This window comes from Ciconia boyciana, chromosome 19, assembly GCF_034638445.1.
Source record: "Ciconia boyciana chromosome 19, ASM3463844v1, whole genome shotgun sequence".
Taxonomy (NCBI): Eukaryota; Metazoa; Chordata; class Aves; order Ciconiiformes; family Ciconiidae; genus Ciconia; species Ciconia boyciana.
In genome coordinates, this window is record NC_132952.1 from 3192320 (window position 1) to 3215089 (window position 22770).

The following is a 22770-nucleotide window of genomic DNA, read 5'->3' on the forward strand; positions in this document are numbered from 1 at the left end:
CCTCCCCAGCTTCTGCAATTTGAAGACTGAATCTGCTTTCGTTCCTGCAGCAGTCATACTTCCTCCAGTGAAACCAGGCTAAGTGTGGTAAGCGTACTGTCCTCATAAGGCTCAGAATCCAAAGAACTTGGCCGAGTTTGGTAGATGGAACTGTTACATTGTCTTGTCTGCTTACAGCTTGTGTTTGAGTTCTTAACAATTTGAGTGAAAGCTGGAGACTTGCACTTACTTTCCACAGCCTCTGTAAACTATTTTTGAGTGTGGCTCCTGGAATCTGAAAGTTACATTTGTTCACCGAGTAATAATGTCGGTAGTGCCAATAGCAAAAGGAAGTCCACAGTAAGAGTTCTGAAATTATATAAAAATAGTTGGGTTACAGCAATAAATAACATCATTTGTGCTTTTAAAAAACCCGAAGTTCTGATTCAGTGTGTTTTGGAATGCTAAATGAGGCAATATGCTTCTTTCAGCTACGTCTGTACATCACTCCTTGTGATCAGCACTGTGTGTGTTGGCCTTGTCTGTAGATGAGTGAGCAGCTTCAGCCACCGTACTCAAGAGGAGCACAGTATCAGGAACAGTATTGTAACATACTAGAACAACCTAAGCCAGTTGTGGTCCATGGTACTCATACACATCTAGGCTAGTGGGTACACTCTTCAAAGGTTTAAATAATGTTCTGTTTAATCATCAATCACCAACAGTCAAAAGATCAGGTTAAGCACAGTCCAAAAGAAATACACAAATTGGATCCATTATCTACTGTGGCTCCCTCACCCTGAGGGAGTGTGGGTGTACTGTCAGACTCTCAGTACTGTCAGACTACTTGACAGTAGGTCAAGGGTGTCCTGTCAAACTACTTTTCAGGTGTTTGCATGTCAGCTCCTTATATAATTGTTACAAAACTGAAGTATTCAAGCCATTCTCCTGTAAATCCTCAACACAGAGCTGTGAACTACTTTTTATTTTCCTTCCCCACCTACTTAGCATCTTTAGCAGCTAGATACTTGCTGCATGAAAAAAGAATTTTACAGGGGAAAGAAGCAGGGAGTCTTGGTAGCAGAGTCCAACAGGACTGACATGTTAAAGCACTGTTGAGCCAATGCACTTGTTGAATTCCTTATTTTACTTGAAAATTATACAGAGAAATATCCAAAAGTGATGCATTAAATCAATCAGTCTCATTTGTGTAATGGACCTTTACAGATTTTTGATTTCCAGTCACATTGACCAATACCACGTTTTCTCCTTTGACAATAATCCTCTGCCTTTCACTTTATAGGAGTTGAGAATTGGTTTAATTCTAACCTTCAGTTTAAAAATATTCTTGTAGGCCTTCATGAAAGGATATTAAAAGGTAAACTAAGTTGAAAGTAAAGCTATAGTGAGTCAAAGGTTTACAAAAGAACGCTTTCAGAATGTAGGTGACTCAGCAGTTTAGGGAAGTTGTCTATTCCCACTTAAACCTTGCACAGCAAAACGCTGTAGTGCATGCGGATGTTCAGTGCCAGTTGCTGAACTGTCTCCAGGGAGCAAACATGAAAATGAGATTTCCTCGTTGCTGTGATTAAAGGTATGTAAGTACACTCATTCCTCAGTCTTCAGCTTTGTTAAAGCTGATGAGACAAATACTGATTTGATGTGCAACATTTGAAAAAGCGTGTTATTTTTATTATTTCAAAAAGTTTGATTTTGAAGAGGTTGTCATGAAGACAAATGATGCAGTGATTCCCTGTCCCCCCCACCCCCTGGCATTTCTAATGCTAGCAGAATTCCACACTAACCAGCCAACTATATACACTTACTCAATCCGAGTGAAGCGAAAAACTGAAGTTAAAGATTCCAATTTCCAAGGCTGCTCACTTGAGGTATTTTAAAAACAACTTAGAAGCAGGGGCCTTCAGAGGTGCAGACTTTGCTTGGAGTGCTGTATTCAGAACAGAATCAGCTTCTTGTTTTCCAGTATTTTGAAAATGTAATTTAATTAGTGAGCCCTTGCTGCAATATTTAACAAAATGCAATTTTTGTTAAAAATGAGGATGAAATTTCAGTGGAACACTAGGTATACGTGCATTTAGCTGTACTAGTGATTTAAGAAAAAAAAAACAACCAACAACAACCAACCCCAAACAATGCACCCTAATCACCGTGTTAAAGCTCCAAGCCACAGGCTATCTGTGCTCCAACAGCTGCAATTAACTCTTAGTTTTATTTTCTTTTTTAAACGTTTATCTACATTCCTGCACTGTGAAAATCAGCTTTCACAAGCAAAAAAGAGAGAGAGAGTGGCTAGTTTTCAGGTAGTGCAGTAAGACTCAGTATAGCTCCTTTAATTTCTTTACACAGTAAACAGACTTCTATTTATTTATACCAACACCCCAGTCTGTACTTTCTTATTTACATGAAACACTTTTACATATATACATGTTAGCAAAATACAGGGCTTCTCCCAGAACCAAATACATTTCAGCTATATCTTTGTTGTACAACTAATGTTTAAAAAAAAAAGCCCTCCTCACTTGTTTTCTTACACACAATGATTCCATTTAGCTAAATACTAAAAGCGTATTTATTTCCTTCCCATGTAGTCCTTTCTCTAGTTACAGAACTCCATCGGCTCCAGACTGATACTTGCAATTCACTCTGGCAGTAGTGAAGAGGTTTCAAGAGTCCAGCTCTAATTGGTCTTGATTTTCACTGAGTCTTAACATCAGCTGTTGTTCATAATAAAGGCTCTTTGCATAGTTTATTTCTTGAGACAGCTTTACTGCAAGAACTTCAGATTTCACTTTCACCTGCAAAAAGAAATGTGATATTTCTTAACATTTTTCTGAAATGACTGCTGTCATTTAAAGCACAATGTATTTATTTTTTATTACTTCACTAACTGAAGGGATTAGGTTTGAAGTCTCCTGTAAGGAACAGAAATGTTTCAGTGGAGGTTTCTTCTCAGTGCTGAGGCTGAAGTAAGGAGGGAGAGACAGGTAAATAGAGAGAGGTATTTTAGCATGAGAGCAGAAACATTTGCAATATTTGGAGTTATTTCCTTTGCTTCCCCTCCCACCTTTTATCTGGCTTGTCTGTTTGGAATGTAAACTGACTTGGGTCAGGGGTGAGCTTGTAACCTTGTCTGTAAAACAGAGCCCTGAGCAACTACTGTAATGAAGCAAAAAACCCCTGTAATGGGTTTTAGAAGTGAGAGTTCTGATTAACTTCTACGTGCATGACATAAACACTCTTTCCAATCTTCGATACTTTGCAGTAAAAAAATACTATGTATAGGAGGAGAAGAGAAGACTAGAGTAAATAGACAACAAAGTACTTAAAGTTTCAGGTATGTATTGTAAAGTTAAAAGCCCTTCTCAGGTAAGTTACTATAACTTTTCAGCCTGCAGGAATATTTTAGATTTTGCCTTCAGCTTTTCTCAGGAGTTTAGGGAGCAAGTTCTGCTGTTGCCTAAACCTTTTCAGCAGCAGCTCTTTTCACTGCTGACAGAACAAAGTTTTCATTGTTAGGCAGCACAGGAAACCAAACACTTTCAGCACTAGTACACGCATAAAGGGGAAAAGAAACCCCCGCACGAATTAAACAATAGGTGCTAGACCCTTACCATTGGTTTTTGTTGTGACGGGCCTGGCATTGCCACACCACTACTTGTATTAATAGCTTTCTTCGTCAACTGTATATACACGTTCTCATGGTCTTTTGAAACAAGGCAGTGGTAGAGATCATCATACTTGACTTCTAGGAAGATGGCCTCGCGGTCTGTGTAATCACCACTCTTCAGGAAATAAACAGCTTTAGATGAAATGAGAACACAATAGCTGTCTATGTTCTCCACTGCTATGAAGCTGCAAAAAAGAAAAGAAGAATTACTCACTTGAAGCTAAAAATAGTAACAAATGTCTTCACCTGTTATGTTTTGAGTGACCTTTAGAAGTCTTTCAGAAAAATTAATAGTGTAACATGTACAATTCATCTGTATTTAATTTAAACTGTTCTAAAGATCAAGCTGATGAAGTACCCTCTCACCCAGTTACAAAGATCACGCTGTAAATCAAATATTAGCGCTAAATGCCTGGCTTCTAGCTTTGGACATTAAAAGGGCATATAAAAATATCCTCTAACAAGGGCTGAAGAAGAGTAATTTCCTTGCATTGGCACGCTGCAAGTCCTAATACTTAAGTTTAATTGTAAGTTCAGTTCCACTGCCGAGACGTGAATGGCTTGCAGACATCTATGACAAGAGCATTATCCTTCTATGCACTGTAAACCTACTGTGCTTCCTTCTACCATGTACCTCCCTTGCCTTTGGAAACAAAAAAACAAGTTTAACCTGCTGCCTGGATCAGTAGCTAGAAAAGAGAAATTAGCTGTTTAACACTGGGGTGAAAGGTTAAGCAGCAAGCAGGTTTCCCCAGGGAGATTAGTCCGAGTGATGAATAGTGGAGGTAGAAAAGAGTGAGTTACGAATATTGAGCATTATGATGGCTGAAAAGGTTGATGTGTAAAAAAACAGCAGTAAGGAATGAGAAAGTGAAATAGATATATTTCACACACAAACGCTTCTCTTCCACTTCTGGTTTACTACTGAAATGAACCTCATTAGGGGTTTTTTTAAATGCTGAAAAATTCAGAACATTAAATATTAAATCATAACTAAGAAAGAGTGCTAAATGCTCTGTCAGCAACCCACAGCAGTAGAAGCCTATCTGTAAAACTAAGATTCTCCCACTGTCAGGTAGGTTCAAAGTTACTGTTTTCTGAACCGTTGCTTGTACAAATCTGTCTGCTGCGGTCCTAATACGTTCTGCAAAATGCACCACTGTCTTTGAAATCAATGAAGATTGTCGGTACTAAGAGTTTTTCAGGTAGATCAGAAAAGCTTACCATCTCCAAAACTACTGTCGGCTCTACCATTTAAGTCACACGTTGCACAAATTATTCTGACCTATATCCAAATAAGCCCATAGCTATTAATGGAATTTTAATAGCCAAAAATATTTCAAAAGGTCAGATCACGGTTTCTTTTTGTGGTATAAAAGAGTAATTCCAGTAATTTCCTAATAGTCCTTTGAAATATGGTATTCTGCACTGAACTTGTCGTTTTCCCTGCCCTACGTCTCCTAGCCGTGTCAGCTGTGACAAATGCCCTTGCTTCCATAAACTTGAGAAAGGCATACACGCTTATTCAAGTTAACAACTTACGTTTTCATTTAAATGCTGAGAAGAGCACTGCCATTCTAATTAAAAAAAGGCCTGTAATGTACTTTGCCCAGCTCTAACCTTGGATGAAACTACAGGATGGGATCATTGAATTGTGTTCCTTTAAGTAAAACAAAACGGACAAAAATGTGTATTTCAGCTTAAAAAAACCTAGGTGAAAGAGAAGGTTAACAAACACCGTTAGTGAAATTAGCAGTTGCCCCTCAGAGTTCAAACACTTCTGGGTTAAGGTTTTGCCTTTGGAACAAGCTTTAAGTAGGATGGAGAGGGGTATTTTTTATGAAGTGTCATAGAAAACTTAACTTAATTTTAAAATAGAGCAGCATTATAGCTTGCAGAATAATAGTCTTGTTCCTTAGGACAGGCACATAAAAGCAAGTACAGTGTTTGACAGAGATCCTAGCTTTGACTCAGGTCAGACTTCCACTAGAAGCGGAACCAGAGGAAACCTGCTGTTACATTGGCTTGGCTTTGCTTCTTTTCCAGCTGGGAAAGAAGATTAACAGGCGATTATCAGAAACCCCTCATAGTGTATCACTGTCCTTAGCAATTGTCCCAGCAAAGCTGAGAAACTGGAGAAGGTTTTGTATACCCACAAAAGCAGAACAGCTGTTTTCCTGATGTATGGTATTACAGCCCGCTGTATGGGGGACAGCGTGGAGACCTGAAGCACTAACGGCTACCATAAAGTTCAGTGGAAGCAACTGGGTAATCAGGCTAGGGGTTTGTATTTTCTCCATAATAACAACATTAAATATGTAATTTTCCACACAAGATCTTTACTGGTGTCATGTATGTATTTTGAGGAATGGAAAGAGAGGTCAGTGATTTAATGGTGAAGCACAGAAACATTAGCTAATTTGTAGTTCAAGTTCTACATTTTGTTCTAAGCTTGAGTCATGCATCATTACCCATTTTCTCTTGCCAGCTGTTAATTTCTTCTCTGTGTCTAGTTCTCAGAATGCCTATTTAACCTTTTAAGATACTACTTCAAGATACTACTACTTTTTTTTTTAAACCCATACGTCTACACTATTAAGAAGATCTCAGATTAATAAAATGAAAAATTAAATGAAACATGATCCAGTAGAACAAAGTAGAAGCAACCAGATCTCTGGAGAATTTGTGGGTTTCTTAACAACATCAGGAAGTAATTACACAATATTTTCCAGAAGTGAAACAGTGAGCCTAACTGGAAAAAAATGTGGAAACATTTAGTTAGAACAGTAGAGCAAGGTATTAAACCCCCTTTTATGGATTTAAGTCTGAAGGAAAATATGCAAATAATCAGGTCTTTAAATGTGTTTCTGATTAGGATACTAGGATAAAAGTCAGAGGCATAATTTTGTATGTATTTTCCATGACAAAAAATGCTGTTTTCTTGTTGAATGATGTTCTAATGGTGAAAGCCACAGTGAATGAAACAAATGTGCCTTGATGACAAAAGCCCGCTGATCTGCTTATAGGATACACTTGCAAAAAGTCGACAGTTCTTTTTTTTTGGTCACAAACTGCTCCCTTTCACTTCTCCCTACCTAAGAGACAGACTGTATATGCATAAAGACCCTTAAATGAGATGAAAACAGGATAACGAGAGTGTAAGATCACAGTACAGGCAAGTGGCAGACTACAAACTTCCTCCCAGGCAGCTGAACCTAGAGTTAGTTGCACATGGCTGTCAGAGCCTGACTGTTGACACCGGTGAAGTTAAGATACCCTGCTGAATTGGGACCTCCCTCTAGGAGCTTCACCATCAACAGCTTTAACTGTTCTGCCTTGGCAGATACTCTGATGGATAATGGATGCAAAACACAGTATCTTACGCTCTCCACTGAGAAGAGCTGTTCAGGTAACTGTGGTCGAGATCGGGTTAAGAAATGAATTATGCCTTAAGACCCCAGTCCAACCAACTGACATCTCCTGTACAAACAAATGTACAGTATCTTGCCATGCGTTCTCGCTGTATGTGGATTTTTTCATACTCGCAAACCTGACCACTAGTAACACGTATACACACTCTTTTCACTTGCTTTCATGAACCCATATCCAAGGCATTCAAACGTAGATGCGCCTTTAGTGTATTACCCATACAAATTATTCAATATTGACTTTTCTGGGGGGAAAAAAACAAACTTTGCAGGTTACTTTGGTCATTAGCTGTTAACAGCCATAGCTTGGGAATAACATGTACCACAGGCATCCAAGTTAGCTTCTCTCACATTGAAACCAGAGCCACCTCAGAGCACAGTCTGTGCAGGTCAGTGGTGATTCACATATTGCTGTCCCAGAATCACTAACCACTCTCCTAGGCTTTGGGCTGTGAGAACTAGACTAGGTAAGGGAAGAGATACTAGTTCTGCCTGTGTGCATGTTACAGAGGAAGAAGAGTACAGGGCACTTGTTGATAAAACATGCACTTGTTTTATCAATGTACATGGAGGGTTGGACATGTATGATGCATGTCAAATGGACTAATGATTACTTAGAAACTTACTGAGATTTCATCTTTTTTAATGATAGAAGGGGACCAGGGACATTAATAGGAGTAGGAGTCAACAAACCAAGCCAAGTGTGTGGTTCTTCCACAGCCTGTATGTGATGTGCGATTGATGGCAGTTAGCCACAAGTGAACCAAAGGAGCCCTGGGGCACCTGCAGTGCTGTCTGTACACAGCCGGTGGACAGGCCGCTGTGGAAGTCATCAAGTGCTCATGCTGTGCTGCTAATCAGTACCGAGAGAAAACAAATGGAATGTGTGTGTGCACGCATGCACGCGTGTGTGTAAAGTGGTTTTAGTCCCTTTTCCCCGACGACATGAAGATACAACGGCAGCAAACAGAACTACTTCAAGTAACTGTGTAGTCAGTACTTACAACTCATCCTGGATGTTGTCAGTCAGTTTGAACAGCTGCTCCTGGCCTTCTGCTTGACTTTCTAAATAGCGGGGCAAGAGCCCTTGAGGTCCTCTACAGCAGCGTGGCCTTCTCACTCTCTCTGCTTGTGTCCTACATGCAAAAATAGACGCAGAAAAATGACTTAGTGCAACAGCAGTGCTTTTCCTTCCACTTAAACCTGTCAATACACAAAGTTTTAGTTATTTCGAAATATAAGGTGCGACAAAGCCTTTAAAAATACAAGGTCTTCACAAATACAGCATATAGGTTCTGTAATACTTGATCTGGAGGACATGGTGCCTATTCATATCGTTCTACATTTCAAAGAAATTTCTGCCAGTTTTCTTCTACAATTAAGGGGCAGTGTGCTAAATGAATAGGAAGAAGCAACCTGAACCGAGCATACTGTCCACAGATTTTGGGATCTGTTTTTATCTGCAGAGTTTTACTGATTCAACTGTTTCTTCTCCCTTCCCTACAGAAAATAAAGAGTGCATCAACCTAGATAGAGCAGTGTCAGTAGTTTGCAAATTGAAGGCTTATGGAAATAGGAACATGCAGTTAAGACAAAAGAAAAAGGCACGGTTAATTAGGGTTTCTGTTAATTAGAGTTTCCGTAGTAGGGTTTAGCATACTTTACCTTTCTTGAGCGTCTGTTAAAAAATGACAATAATAAAAGACACACACGTGTGGCCTGACAGACATCAGAGGTTGATACTGGCCACAGTGCTAAAGAACTGCAGGCGAGGTACCTCCCTTAGCAGTATTTTGTTAAAAAATAATATTCTGAATTCCTCTAAGCTTTTGGAACGCCCTACCCCTGAAGAATTGTGTTACAGGCTGCCTAGCCCTGCTTCATTCTCTGTCCTTTCCCAACAGCATCACCCTGGGTCTGCTGCATGCTTTTTCATAATCTCTTTAGGCTACTGCTGTTAGCAATTTTCCAAGCCAAATGCACCATTTTTGATTAGTGCTCTCTACTTCCCATCTTGATGCCCCGTAAAGATCCCGTGCAATGAACTGCTTCTATCCTTTTTGATCAAAGACAGGAAAAATGTCCCATGTAACAACGCACTTTCTTTTTAAGCTGCTTGGCAACAGCACACAAGAGTACTTGCCTTCTAAGCTTTGCTTTCTGCAGATGTTTTCTCTGGAGCCTTGTTTCTTTGTTACCTTTCCCTTTCAGCAGTCCTGTCCCAGGCCTGAAACCCATGCACCCTTTTAAAATTTGTTTTCCTTCGAGTCTTTGACACCCTTGCCTTTTAATGGTGACAGACGTGGTTTTTTGCCCCTTTCCTTCTTGGCTGCAGTAAATGTTACTGGAACAGAATCTCTTGCATGTCATTCATGACTTGGCATCATCTTTGCTGCTCTCCCATAGGGTGACTGGCCTTGTCACTGGCAACGTATTTTGCAAACAAGGTATAGAAGCCAAAGATAATGGCTTTCCAGCACAGCAGAGAAAAACATCAGCCAGTTTATATTTGTAATACATTATGACTCTCTGGTAAGTTCTGATTTTGTTCATGAGATTATTACATCCCTGACCTGCCTAACAAATTACAGCGGCTCAGAAGTAGCGCTTATCGCTGATCCTCTTTGAGAGAAACTTCAGGAGAGACAAAAAGCTCTTGACTTCACTTCAGCTGAACTATGGTTATGCTAAGATGCAAAGTCAGTTTGTCAGCAGGGAGGATGAAATGAAGAGTGGAAATTCTCCAACTAAAAGAATGCGAAACAGAGCAGGGGCTTAAGAAACCATAACAAATATTCTCATTAATAGTGCCAGTAAAACGTTATCAGTCAAATTTTCAGTTTTACCTCTGCTGACAGATGTTCTCACTGCTTTACCTGTTCTGCTGCACTGCTTTTGGTTTTGGTTAGATATTCATTAGTTAATTACAGTGTTATGCATCCAAGCTAAAAAATGCTGGTATGAAAATTGCCATTTGCCATGTAAAGATACTTAGTTTTCCTCATTTGCAACATCTTAAAACTGTATTCTTCCATTAGTAGCATTCCTCTGAATCAGAATAACCTGAACGCTAGGTAAATAGATGACTTCCACAAGCTATGTAGGATTTAAAATTATTCCACTGACTAACAGCTGTATGCAGTGGTTAGAACTTCACTATTCAGTACTACGACTCATGAGCAAGTCACCTCTCCTGCCCCTTAGATTTTTTAGATATAAACAGGATTTGTCTGTACCAGATACAGTTACTCGACAGTATTGATACCTTTCTGAACCTATGCCAAAGGTGAAATAAGTGCCTGCTTTTACCTATTAGAGTCTTACAAAGTAGTAAACAAACGTATGCGTTTGCCTTCATGAAATGCAAAATGTTGAGGCAAAGTTCCAAATAAATTAAAGGGTTCCAACCGGTGTGATTCCCATCTTGCTGTCTGTCCTACTTCCTGACTTCCAAAAGCAGTAAAAGGGCAAAATGTCACTTATCCAATAAGCCCCCATTGGCTGTTAAACCTCTCTACAGCACCTGTAGCTTCTATTGACAAGTTGAAAGAGTGAATGTCCAAAGCTTCATGTGCAGTTTTTAATTAACTATTGGCCAATCACTAACTTTTTATGTAGGCAGTTTCTTGTTACGCATTCAGGAAAGTTAGATAACCATCCATATGGGAGTGAGCAACAACACTGCATAATAGTTTTTACATTAACCATCTTTCAGATAAACGTCTAACTGTGCTATTTTCTCTAATATTCTGTAGTACCGCGAGAAGAGGTATCTGAAGCACTGCAAGCAATACTACTGTAAATGAAGAAAGAATAGGGCCTTTTATCAGACCTATTCCGTCCACAGAAACCAGAACATCAGCAAATGCTGGTTTCTAATGTCTGGCTTAGAAGCAGGTCAGAGAGAAAGTACTAGTACTACAAAAGTACTAGGCACCCGAATGACCTTCTGGAAGGCTTGGTAATTTCTGAGTTGTGGGTTTGGTTGTGGGTTGTTCTTAGGTTTTGTTTTTGTTCTTAAGTGGAAGAAGTACTTCAGAGTACAGTGCTTACTGTCCCTGTGCTCCTCCACGCTAAACTGTTCATCCTGGTGATAAAAGATAATTCTCATCTTGGTGATAAGAAGGTCAGCTGCTTTTCAACTAAGTGCCACTAGAGCTAGCATAAATTGCATTCATTTAGTCCATCAGCCCCTTGGCAAACTGGTCTGTTTGGTCTGGACAGCTTAAAACATTCCACACGACTTGATTTTTTAATCTAAAAATTTGTTCTACTGTCTCAAGTTACATTCTGTAAATAATAAGCAATGCTGATGAAATACAAAAAGCTGAAGATTTGTAAAGCAGAATGAACAGTGGTGTGCCCACATCTGTGTTACATTAAACATGCACTCAACAGATTTGCTGATTCTTTTTTAATAAGCACACAAAGGCAATACAAGAGAGAAATGCCCTCACGTCTCCTAGTCGCAGCAGGGAAGAGTGCTGCTGAATGAAGACACAAAGAGATTGGAAATGGTGTCAGAAGGTTGAGGCACACACTCCAGTTCTTCACTGTTCAGACAAAGCTGAACACTGGAGAATCTCCTTTCAGATGGCTGTATGCACACTAAGAACAGTTAGCAGTGTTAATTGGTTGGCTTTTGCTTAACAGTTCACAGAATTATTGTGATTCAGTTTTCCAGTTTTAAGCCAGAAGTTTTGTCACCAAACGGATCACCAACCCACTGATGTAAGGAAGTTGTTCAGGTATTACTGGTGATCGTTATTTACCAACAGATTGGAAAAAACCTACAAGAGACATCACATGTTTTGCAGAATTCCTTTTAGCCTTGTTCCTTCACTATGCATTTACCCCTGTCAGGTTTACACTATCAGGTATGTAGATGGGGTTCTTGCTGAGGTGCACAAATATACAGTGTTTTTGAGAGCCGTAACTGTTACTCACCTTTGAGGGTCTTTTGGACCTAAAAAATTTCCCTGAAGTGTACCTAGATTGCTTTGACAAAAACATTTAAAAAAATAAAAATCGGAAGGTAACGGAACTTTGTATATCAACAGATAGTCTGTGAAAACAAAACATTGCACTTCTGAAACTATATACAAATAAGAGTGTGTGTGGTTTTGCTATTCCATCTTTCAGTTTCCTCAGTATCACACCTAGAATTATTATTCAGAACAAAACAACTTAAGGAAATTTAGCAACTTCTGAGAGAAAAAAAAGGCAACAAGAAAAAATCCTACGACTGACACGGCAATCACTACAACTTTTCATTTAAAAGGTGTATCTGTGGGATTTCTAATCTGTCCTCTTGGTAAGAGAGCAGCACTGGCAACTACAGACCTGTTCAAAAAGCCCAACTTGAGCACATACGCAGATTTTGATCCACAACTGGAAGAGCGCAAGGACACCCCAAGTCCTGCACAAACAGCTCTAAGTGCCAGGAGATGCAATTCTGGCGTCTGAAACCAGTATTTGATGGAAGAGGCTCTTCACAGAGACTTCGCCCGCTGTACAGCCTGTCTGCCACCAAAACCCCAAGTCATTCTCACTGACAAACACCGGTGTGCATGTCAGCCCTCCAAAGAGATCTCTGGCCACAGGGCTCTCCCCCACACTCTAGTAATAATTTTCTTCAGCTAGACCCAGTTCTTGCTGCCAAAACTTCCAGCAACTGTCATCAATGTGTCGCATTCATAAAGGTTTTCCAGTTTAACAACCTCATCATTCCAACTCATTTAAAGCGGTAAGTTACTGGTTCTGGTATAGCTCAAATTCTGTCAGTCTTTCCACTGTAAACTTGTTTTTTCAGGTTTGCATAAAATTTATTGATAAAAGCCTGCTCTGGGCTGTAACTTGGCATACTGACTTTCAGCCTGGGAACAATTTTTATCCCCTTGAAATAATTATAAAACAACCTTAGTTCAAACCAAGGAAAATTGGCAGGTAGTATAAGCCTATGAAACAATTCAATTGCTGCTAGTATTTTGGAGAAATAATATCAAACCTGTTACTTGGCTCCAGAAAAAGTCTGCTTCATAAATACAGGGAGTGCTTTGTCTAAGGAGGCTTTAGTGCATGTCAGACATTAAGAAGTGACTTAATCTGATAAGTTAGAGGAATAGCCTTACATCTTCTATCATAAAATATGCAACAACTAAAATACCTGCTACAGTTGCTCGAGTTGAAGACTGAATTGCACCTGCAGCCATCCGTAAGTATCGTCATCCCAGGCTCATACTTTCCACAAAAGGCAGAACGAAGACAGTACTTGTCTCTCAGGCGTGTAATGGGAGGACACAGTGTGAAGCATGCTCAGAAGTGCCACAGTCAATTAAATGCTGAACAATCTATACCTTAAAGACTATCCTAAAAGTTCAGCCATCACAGCAACAAGCTACAGATGATGCAGTCATACCACAGGATCATAAGGATAAAAAAAAGAAAAGAAAGGTATGCCATTCCTGAGATGGTCTGCATTGCATATCACACCTTTGCAAAATACTAAAAATCCAGTATTTCCATGATTATTTTCCTCATTGATGTACTTCCTTTGTAGTTTGTTTCAAATGTTGAACCCTTGCAATAAGCAGGAATGTCCTGAGCATAAGGTGACAGACAACATTATTTTTTATGTGCTAGTTCTCTGCGTCTGAGAACATCAAGTGACTCGGGCCCAATTTCAGAAAAACCTGTGGCAATTTAGCTTTCATGTTCCGTTGTGACTCTGCTGGCAGCTGGCAATGCTGTACTGCAAGGGGCAAGTACAGCTGCCTCCTTCCCAGAGCTGGGCTTTGGGGGTGCAGTTCCCAGTAGGCAGATAATTTCTTGAAGACCTGATGCCTGAACCCAGAGATTTGGCAGAGCTCTGTGATGGAATTCATTCACCGATTCAGACACAGATGCTTTTAAGGTGTGTTAAAAATGCACACGCAGTGCAGTCAGTCTGAGCGTTGGATTTGGCATTAGAATGTCTCAGTTAGATGCAAGAATGTGTAAAATCATGAGCCAGACAGCTCCCTGCTGACTGCATATCTCAGGAAGCTTATATGCACCGTTTATTCCAGCAAACGCATGGAATATATTGTGCTTGTTAAATGTGTTCCCAAAATGCTAGTTTCAGGCAGAAACATGCAAATAAATAGTGCCTAGGGTTAAAACCTCCCACTTACAGTCAAATCCCTCCTCTTTTGAGGGATCTATCAGCTCAGATGCTGAAGACCTTTATCTGACCCAATATACTTTTAGGAGAACTACAGCATGCTGAAGAAGCAACTGTTTATCATGTAGGCTGTTCCTGCCGACTTCTTAGAGATGGAGCTCTTCTCCCCCCTTCCCCTTTCTTTTGTATACGAGATCAAAACCAAATTGAAAACTATTCATTGGTCCTGTGACTGTATACAACTTCTCACTTCCTTGTGAACTTGGAGCCTGAAGAAGAGCTTAATTAAGACACTGAGAATCACTTCTTTAAGAACAGCAGAGCAGCAGATGTACTCGCCCAAATGGCACGTTCTTACGACATCCATATTACAAATCCAAGATCTGTGTAAGCTGTATGTGCCTGTGTACAAGACAACTGCATGGCACTTACACCAGTCACACTGCGCATCAACCAGCGTTCAACCTGTGGCACTTGCTCCACCTCTGACTGCAATAGCTGTGCCGCTGACGAACGCTTTTTCAAGCTCTTTGATATCATCAAGCTTAAGAGGTTAACAAAATGTAACACTGCCATCTCAGTTTCCAGTTCCTCCCAGACTCTTCCTGTACTGATCGCAGAGTGATGACTAGAGTTGTCACCTTCAAGTTTCCTGTCTCACAAATGTGTTGAAAAATGCTCCCATTCACCTTCTGATTCAGTGTAAAAGATACAGTTCTTAGCAGGGACTTCTTGCAAACACCGATCTGAAAAACACGAGCTGAACATGCCTTAGCGAAGATTAAAGTGCCCAGGGCCATGACATTGCTAGGCCTCGGGGCACAGTGCGAGGTCTTAAAAGCTGTGCAGTCTGCTGACAGGCAGGGCAGCGTAGCAGATGGAGCATTAGTCTTATTTCTGTGCTCACTTTATAATGGTCCCATCAAACACCATCAGTGCTGGCTAAGCACTGCCCATTTGTTGCAAATGCAAACATGGTCACCTTACTTTGAGTGGAACAGAAATGTCTCCATATTGTACTCCTATCCTTCTGGGAAAGCAAATCCTCTTTGGGGCAGAAAGCAAACGCGGAGCCCCTGCCAGCATTAGCTGCTAGGCGTGCATGAAGAACTATGCAAGGTGAACGGTGAGGACCATATGTGTTGTCTCTTCAGACCCTCCTTTATATACTTTCCAGTTAGTACAACTAGCTGCAACAGGCACAGCAAAGTCTCCTACCACAAACTTCACCTAACAAAAAGCTACTCAGAAAGTTTGTTTTGATTTTTAAAGTTAGCAGTTGCAAGAACAATTGAACTGGCTGTACTTACAAAACTGATAAAGAGCGTTCCACATGTTAACAGCAACATTAGGTGAAAAAATTATCTATAAAAATACCAGCCACATGCTAAATGAGGTGACATCAAGGCAATAAATAGCTCCATCTGTATGAAAGAGTTTGTAGAACAACCCAGAACACATCTCTGAACAAAAAAGTAACTAACTATGGATAAAGCAGTACCGAAAACAAAGTGGGTTGGATTTTTTTTTGTTAAAAAAAAAAAAAGGTCAGTTTTACATAATTTTTCTCAGATCACTTTATAAATCTGCTGCACATCAGAAATCAGACACACATGTATTTTTTCCAAGTAAAGAAAGTCGAAGGTTTACATTTTTAATAGCAGTGTGACTATTTCTGAATGGCAGCAGTATATATTACATGCAGTGTGAGAGGGTTAAACAGGACAGCCTCAACTCTTTATAAACTTTTGCCCTCTGGATATGTACTCATTGGCTGCTGTACAAGACTTGAGCTGTATTACACGCCTTCACGATATGGTTCAACTGTCGGTCAGGCTCGGGGCCTGGCAGTAGGCCAGACCGCAATCAATGGGACACAAACCTCCCCCTTTCAGATCATCACGAAGGCTCATATTATCTCCTTTTTGTCGTGCTGGTTAAATTTATGGAGCAGAACCCCGAAGCTGCATTCCTTGGCTTGGGCCGGCCCACGCGGGCCTCCCTTTGTTTGGTACTGTAAGCGAGGCGTGCTTTGGAGGATTGCAGGGTTGTTAGTTCAGGCACTGACTGTTTGCTCATGACTGAAATGAAAAGAGTTCAGTGGAAGGGCAAAAGGACAGCACAAGTGTAAAACCCCATCCCAGCAGGCCCCGGGCTCCCCTCTACAGGCTCTGGACTAGGGCTGAACAGAAAACCTCGCTGTTAATGACAAAGGAAAAAATCTGTCTAGTAACAGGTAAACAGCCTAGCGGTACACTAGCACGGACCTCGCCACAGGGTCCCTTGCTTTCAAGTAAGCCTGTAATTACTACATAAATATGCACCTCGGCTAACCTGGCTCAAAATACTGCTTGGAAGTAGTACTAGTTTTAAAGCAATGTCGTATCTTTTAATTTGAAAAGAAAACCCATCAGCACAAACAGTACTACCTGTCCAGCCGCACGGTGTAAGATTTCTGCTATTTTAATCCTGTGGAGTAACCTCAGAGAACCTGATGCCATGTTATTTAGGCTTGGGAGGAAGACACAGGACGTAATTCTAGTAAGACACAAAACTACTGAAAATGCAGTATGCAGAGGAGAGAAGATTGTCATTTTGTATATAACGGGCATTTCCTACACCTTTATATTTGGTCTCAGAATGGAAAAAGTCCACCTTTGGGTATGCTCAGGTACTCTCTACTCAGTGCTTTATTACCGTGGTAATTAAAGGCCACTTCTTGATAAAGGTCACAGAATTAAGGATGTAAAGAAACCTTTAACGTGCTCTCAAGGCAAAATCATCTGGAGTGAAAGCAAATGGAAAGACAACTTGAAAGGTGGTATTCCAAAGACACGCAAGAGAAACAAATACATACACGGAAAAACACAAGAACTCTTACTGATTATGTACGTAACGTAAGGTACCCATGTACTTATTCTTCGGTACAGAAATATCTGTGCTCGCCTTCATCGCTATTATGACTAGTAAAACTTATTCCCAGAAAGCTGCCCTAGACCTGCTGTACCAGACTTCACCCCTTTGGCACAGGCAGCACGTATTTCAGGACATGAGGTCATACAGCCAGCCACCGCACTGGCCAGCAGCTCATGCCATTGGTGCTTTAGAAATAAGTAAATAAACAAATGCTATATTCCTATTGCCTTACACCAGTTTCATCTTTCCTACTATTTTTATGAACTGAAAATATTAGTAAGAGGGCCAAAAAGATATTATAAAAACCCACAGAATGTGTATTAAATTTTTTTCAATTCTGGGGATCAAGTCCGACTGGTTTAATGCAGTCTGATCATTTGTCCTGGTACATTCCAACAGACACGTCTGTTTTGAATAAAGCTTTCCTTCGTTTCTGGTGCGCATACGCTTTCGACTTATCCCACCTAATTCTAAGCAAGTAGATTTGTGAATGGAAATTGTGAATACTTTATTGCCTGGTCTTCGATGACTTTTTAGTTTGTTCTGTTGATGCTAACGCACAAATATAATTTTTTCCGGTTTTTCAAAGTCTGTTCAGTTCCATTCTAGGAGATGCCATTGCAGACTAGTTAAATCTGCAGCTCTCTGTACTTGTTTCAACCCAGGAAAACTCTCACACAGAATCCACTGAGACCACAGCCTCAGTTCGCAGAGTGCTTGCTGAATAAGGAAGCATCTAAAAACCCCATGAATGCCAGAAAACTTACAACACAGTAAAAGGTGTTCCTTTTACTTTTTGGCCTTGGTGTCCAAAAGCTTTTGCTGAAATATAAGATAATTAGACAAAATATGCAGGCGCTAGAAATACCAGTATTTCCTAAGGAAATAAAAATTTCTCCCTGTCTAGATGCATTCCTTGTGGTTAATAGCTAAATACTGTGAAGTGGGCACGCAGTATACGAATTCCATTTTGTGGAACAAATGCAGTCCTCTTAATCGTCACTTAAAGTGTAAGTAGTAGAATAAATCTGTGGTAAATCCAGCAAAGGATTTATCAGCTCTTTTCAGAAGGAAGTTCATAATTGCTTGAATTTCTGATGGACTTTGCCAGGCCTACGTGACAGTGCCTTGGATTTAACCTAAGTGGAAAGCGTTGGTTACCTATTGCAAACGCCTGCCTGTCCCGAAAAGCAGCAGCTTCCCCATGCCTTCAGAAGTGTCGCATTTGAAAGGGAGCAGGTGTTGCACCCGCGATGTCCATTTTCAGCCACCTCTCAGAATCACAGAGGTTGGAAAAGACCTTTAAGATCATGGAGTCCAACCGTAAACCTAACACTGCCGAGCCCACCACTACACCGTGTCCCTAAGCACCTCATCCAAACGCCTTTTAAATCCCTCCAGGGATGGTGACTCTCCTTTCGCACCAGACTGGCCTAACACAACGTAATGCCTTTTCCTACAAACTCGCACCCTTTCCAAACCAGTTACTGTACACAATGAAACCAAGCCCAGTCTGGTTCCTGTTCTGAACCTGGCCATAGCAGCAGTCTTTGGTTTAATGCACAAGCCACCCAAGTTTCACTCGCTGCAGTACCCTGTAACCAGTGACGGAAACACACTTGCCTCTAGTTGTATCTTACCAAGGCGCTAGTAAATATTTTGGTTTTGTGGAGGCTATCACAGCAAGAACTCTCTATTCATTTTTTCAAAATTATTTGTTGCTAATAACGAGTGAACATCCGAAGAAAAACATAATTTCACAGTTTATGCTCGGCTAACTGCTCAGCATTATTTGCTTTAATTTTCTGTTTTCACTCATCTGTCCTCCCCTCGCGATGTTCCTTTCCAGTGCCCCATCCCTTTCTGTCCCTTAACCAACAGTCTGAATGCATCCAGGGTCTCTTTCTGCCCTCAAATGTCAAGCTAAACACTGATGTTTTAGTGCAAAATCCTTCTTGCTTACAAAATAGACGCTGGTATTTAGAATGACAGTTCAGTCCCTCATAAAGTCTCCCTTTTTAATGATAACAGACACGTTACCAATGGTGAAAGCCAGTGACCACACAGTTTTCTTAAACCAGGCTTTTGTTCGGTTTTAACAGTAGGAATATATCCTGTCATGGCAAAGCAAAAAGGCTTTAAACAAACTAAGTTACACAAGTTTTAACTAAAGGCTTAGCACTCCCTTCTGGAATTTAAACCATCTAGAACTTCTCTGCTAGTATGTAGGGTGCATAAAAAGCCAGAAGTAAAATGCAAAGGGGAGCTCTAGTGAACAGCCTCAGCACCTTCAACCCTTGGGCCTGACAAAGTGTCTTTTATAAAATAGCTAAGGTGTTTGTTTTCGAGTTTTCCTATCTCAGACCCTGCTCCTCGAAGTCTAGCTCGTAAGCTCCAGAGGCTATTCAGATGTATGTAAAATGTAAGACCTGTATGATTAAACATAGCCTAATGCAAGCCAGTAATTGCTTTATTTTTTTCTAAAACCTGTCACTTAAAAACATTCACATACAGCAGATGTGAAAGTAACCACATCTATACAATATTAATGAAGTATTAGGTTGCTACTGTAGGTCCAAACACTGTGGTTTTTTTCTTCCCCTCCTTCCAAATAGTTAAATTCAGTAAAGTTCAAAAAAGGGGATAAAGACAATCGACTGTAAAGACAACTGATTTCACAAATACTCCAAATCTAAATGGTATCTAGTAGTGCAGATACCTAGCGATAACATCCTGGAAACATTGTTCAGGCGTAAAGCAAGGTACTTGCAGTAATGCATAAAAAGGCGTTAAGAGTTTGGGTTTACAGCAGGGGCCAATCTATGTCCATGCAACCCTCTGAAAAGGAAAGGGAGAGGGATATGTTAGCGCAGAGTTTGGATTCTCCGTATCAGCTGGACTTCTGTAGGAAAGCTAACAGTGCTTTCCTACAAGGAACAATGTGGGAACACAGGAAACTGCGACATTTTTATACATGCAGCTCTAAAATTACAGACTCTGCAATAAAATATGATTAAGCAAACTGAGTGTTTTAAAGGTTCATCTTCCTTCTACTATATCCTGTGGATTAAAAAATCATGAAAACTACACGCATCAGAGTTATTTTCTTCAACCACACATACCAAATTCTGCTTTATTGTGAACAACAGAGGCTGTGCTCCCAAGTAATTATCCTTCAGCTCTTTGTCCTAGCGGGGGAAGGCAAAGGGAAGAACTGTGAGGTGCCCAGCCTGTCAGTGCTGGAGGAGGGCACAGAAAAAAAAGAAGAAAAAGCTGTCCCCCCATATTTCTCTCTCACACAGAGAAGTTCTTGGGCTTAACTCTACTATCCTTTATTTCTAAAGTCAGACCACTGTGAAAATTATATTTTTATTTCCTGAAATAATAAGTTTTATTAACTAAAGACTGACTTCTTTAGGATTAGTCACTGTATGAGTACGTAGAGATTCAGAAGTGCAGCGAAAGGGGGGACGGCAGCGCACTCCATCCTCAATTCTCATGATTTTAGGCACTCCTGAAGAGTAACCACATGCCTCAACTGCTTGAATTCCTTCCAGAGAGCTTTAAGGGGAAGTAGGCCGGTGGAGTGAATACACAAAGCAATCTTGACAGGATTCCACTCACAGTCAAATATAATCATTACTTGAGACTTTTCTGACAAAAAGCCCTGTTAGGTTCTTGATGTACAGCATGTGAGACTTACTTCTGTGTAGTCTAGGGAAGACTGCACTTCTCCTACCCTGAGTCATTCCTTTGGAAAATAATTCTGAGTAAGAGCAAGGAAAAAAAAATAAAAATCATTCTTACAGAAAGCTGTAGAAAAGAAAACCATAGCCACAACTACAAGCCAGGAGTGTCTCATGGCAGTAAGAAGCACTCTCTGAATAGGCAAAAGGAAGAGAGAACCATTTTCTGTTCATTCTTAAGGGTAGCTTCATTTATTTAGAAATCATTTTAGGTCTTAGATGGTGGATTATTGTCTCTTTCTAGTTAAGAAACTAAAATAGCTGATGTGCATTTTCAGAAAAAAAATTAAGGTTTCGAGATGAAATCATCCATGCTGAAGAGGTAAAGGGCTGCAGTTTGAAGAACTACTTCCCCCACAAGAAAATCTACAGTCGCATATGCAACAAGCAAGAGTAGACACTGGAAGAACAGAACAGGATCTCCAACAGAACTACACAAAGATACCGGTGGAAAATTAAAACCCAACAGAAGAGTGCTGAGCAGGTGAGACTGGTAACACAAAATGATTAAAGCAGGGAGAAGTGTCTGCTGAGGTGCTGCAGAATGTGTGGGCACAAAACCAGGCTTTCTTAACTTCAAGGATCTAGTAAAAGCAGCATGTAAAATTATATTTGGAGAGGACAAACTGAGAGGCGTTTAAAACTCCAGTGAGGACAGTGAGGCACTAAAGAACCTGAAGAGGTCAGAAATATGGCAGGAAATGAAATGGGATTCAACCTACAAAATTGCAACCTGGTTCATCTGGGGAGAAATAATCCAGAACACAAATATTAAATGACAAGGAGATACTTGCAAAGCAGTAAAATAAAACAAAACATTAAAAAAAAAAACTCTTGGGGGGGGAATAGCAAGCAGAAAACTGGATATCAATTTGCAATGTGATATGGCAGTAAAACCAGCCAACACAATTTTGGATGACTTGCAGAGCACAGCTTGTCACAGAGCAGGGATATGACGGTCCCTTTTCACACAATACTGATGGGAACTTACAGACTGGGGGGATTTCAGAGTAACTCAACAACAGCAATGGAAGAGTCTGGATAGACTAATGACAGCAGAATGTAAACCCATAAAATCAAGTTCAGCAGCAACTGAAGACGGGAGGTAGGGCTAGCGCTGAGGAAAAGCCAATGTTTACAGCCATTTAACAGTGCCACAGGAGTAAAATGGACAAGTTTGCTCAAAAGAAAACAGATGATTTGAGAGAACAGTTCATTATAAAGACCTGTTATCCCACTGGGCAAAAAAGAGGATATGAAGGAAATCACACTGCCCAAGTCATTTACCGATTAGACCAATAAATCAACTGAACTGTCCTGTCTGCAACATTTCCACATTTCCACAACACAGTGAATACTAGCCAGTAAATGTATTCTCTCTCTGGCTTCCAGGAAAATCTTAGGTAGGACTTACCAGGAGAACAGCAACGTCTCCTTCCCCAGAGTCGTGGCCCATACACGACTGACATTACTGTAAAGACTCTTGAAGTCAGATCTAGATCAAGTCCAAGGTCAGGACGGAATGTGGGACACATACAGAGGGTGTTAAGGTTCAAGCAATATTTATCTTTAAAACTTGAGAACCTGGAGAATATACTCTTTGCAGCATATTAGCTGAGTTGCTGTTCCATACAAGTAGGTATATATTTTCTACTACTACTTCTCAGTGTCACTGATACTCACACTCTCAAGTCCACTGCTTTTGACCTTACAATCGAAATCATAGCGAACAGAGATGGGTGCATAAAGGAAAAAAAAATAAAATCACCCGCTGTTGACATTGTCTCAAACTTTGCAACCTCACTGCACGTTTCCAAGTGATGGCAAGAAAAGTGGTGAACAAAAGAACAA

General features: G+C 40.4%; 1 protein-coding gene across 5 annotated transcripts in view; it reads right to left on the minus strand.

Moving 5' to 3' along the window:
* Window positions 1–698: 698 nt before the first annotated feature.
* The window catches only part of VPS13D (vacuolar protein sorting 13 homolog D), a 111430-nt gene continuing 89358 nt past the window's right edge, over window positions 699–22770 (minus strand). For all 5 annotated transcript variants that reach the window (XM_072884143.1, XM_072884146.1, XM_072884142.1 and 2 more), the window contains exons 67-69: window positions 8100–8231; window positions 3612–3852; window positions 699–2795 (exon numbers count right to left, since the gene is read on the minus strand). In XM_072884143.1, the coding sequence (XP_072740244.1) occupies window positions 2664–2795; window positions 3612–3852; window positions 8100–8231 (505 nt within the window). In that variant the 3' untranslated portion in view covers window positions 699–2663. The remainder of the gene's footprint in view (window positions 2796–3611; window positions 3853–8099; window positions 8232–22770) is intronic.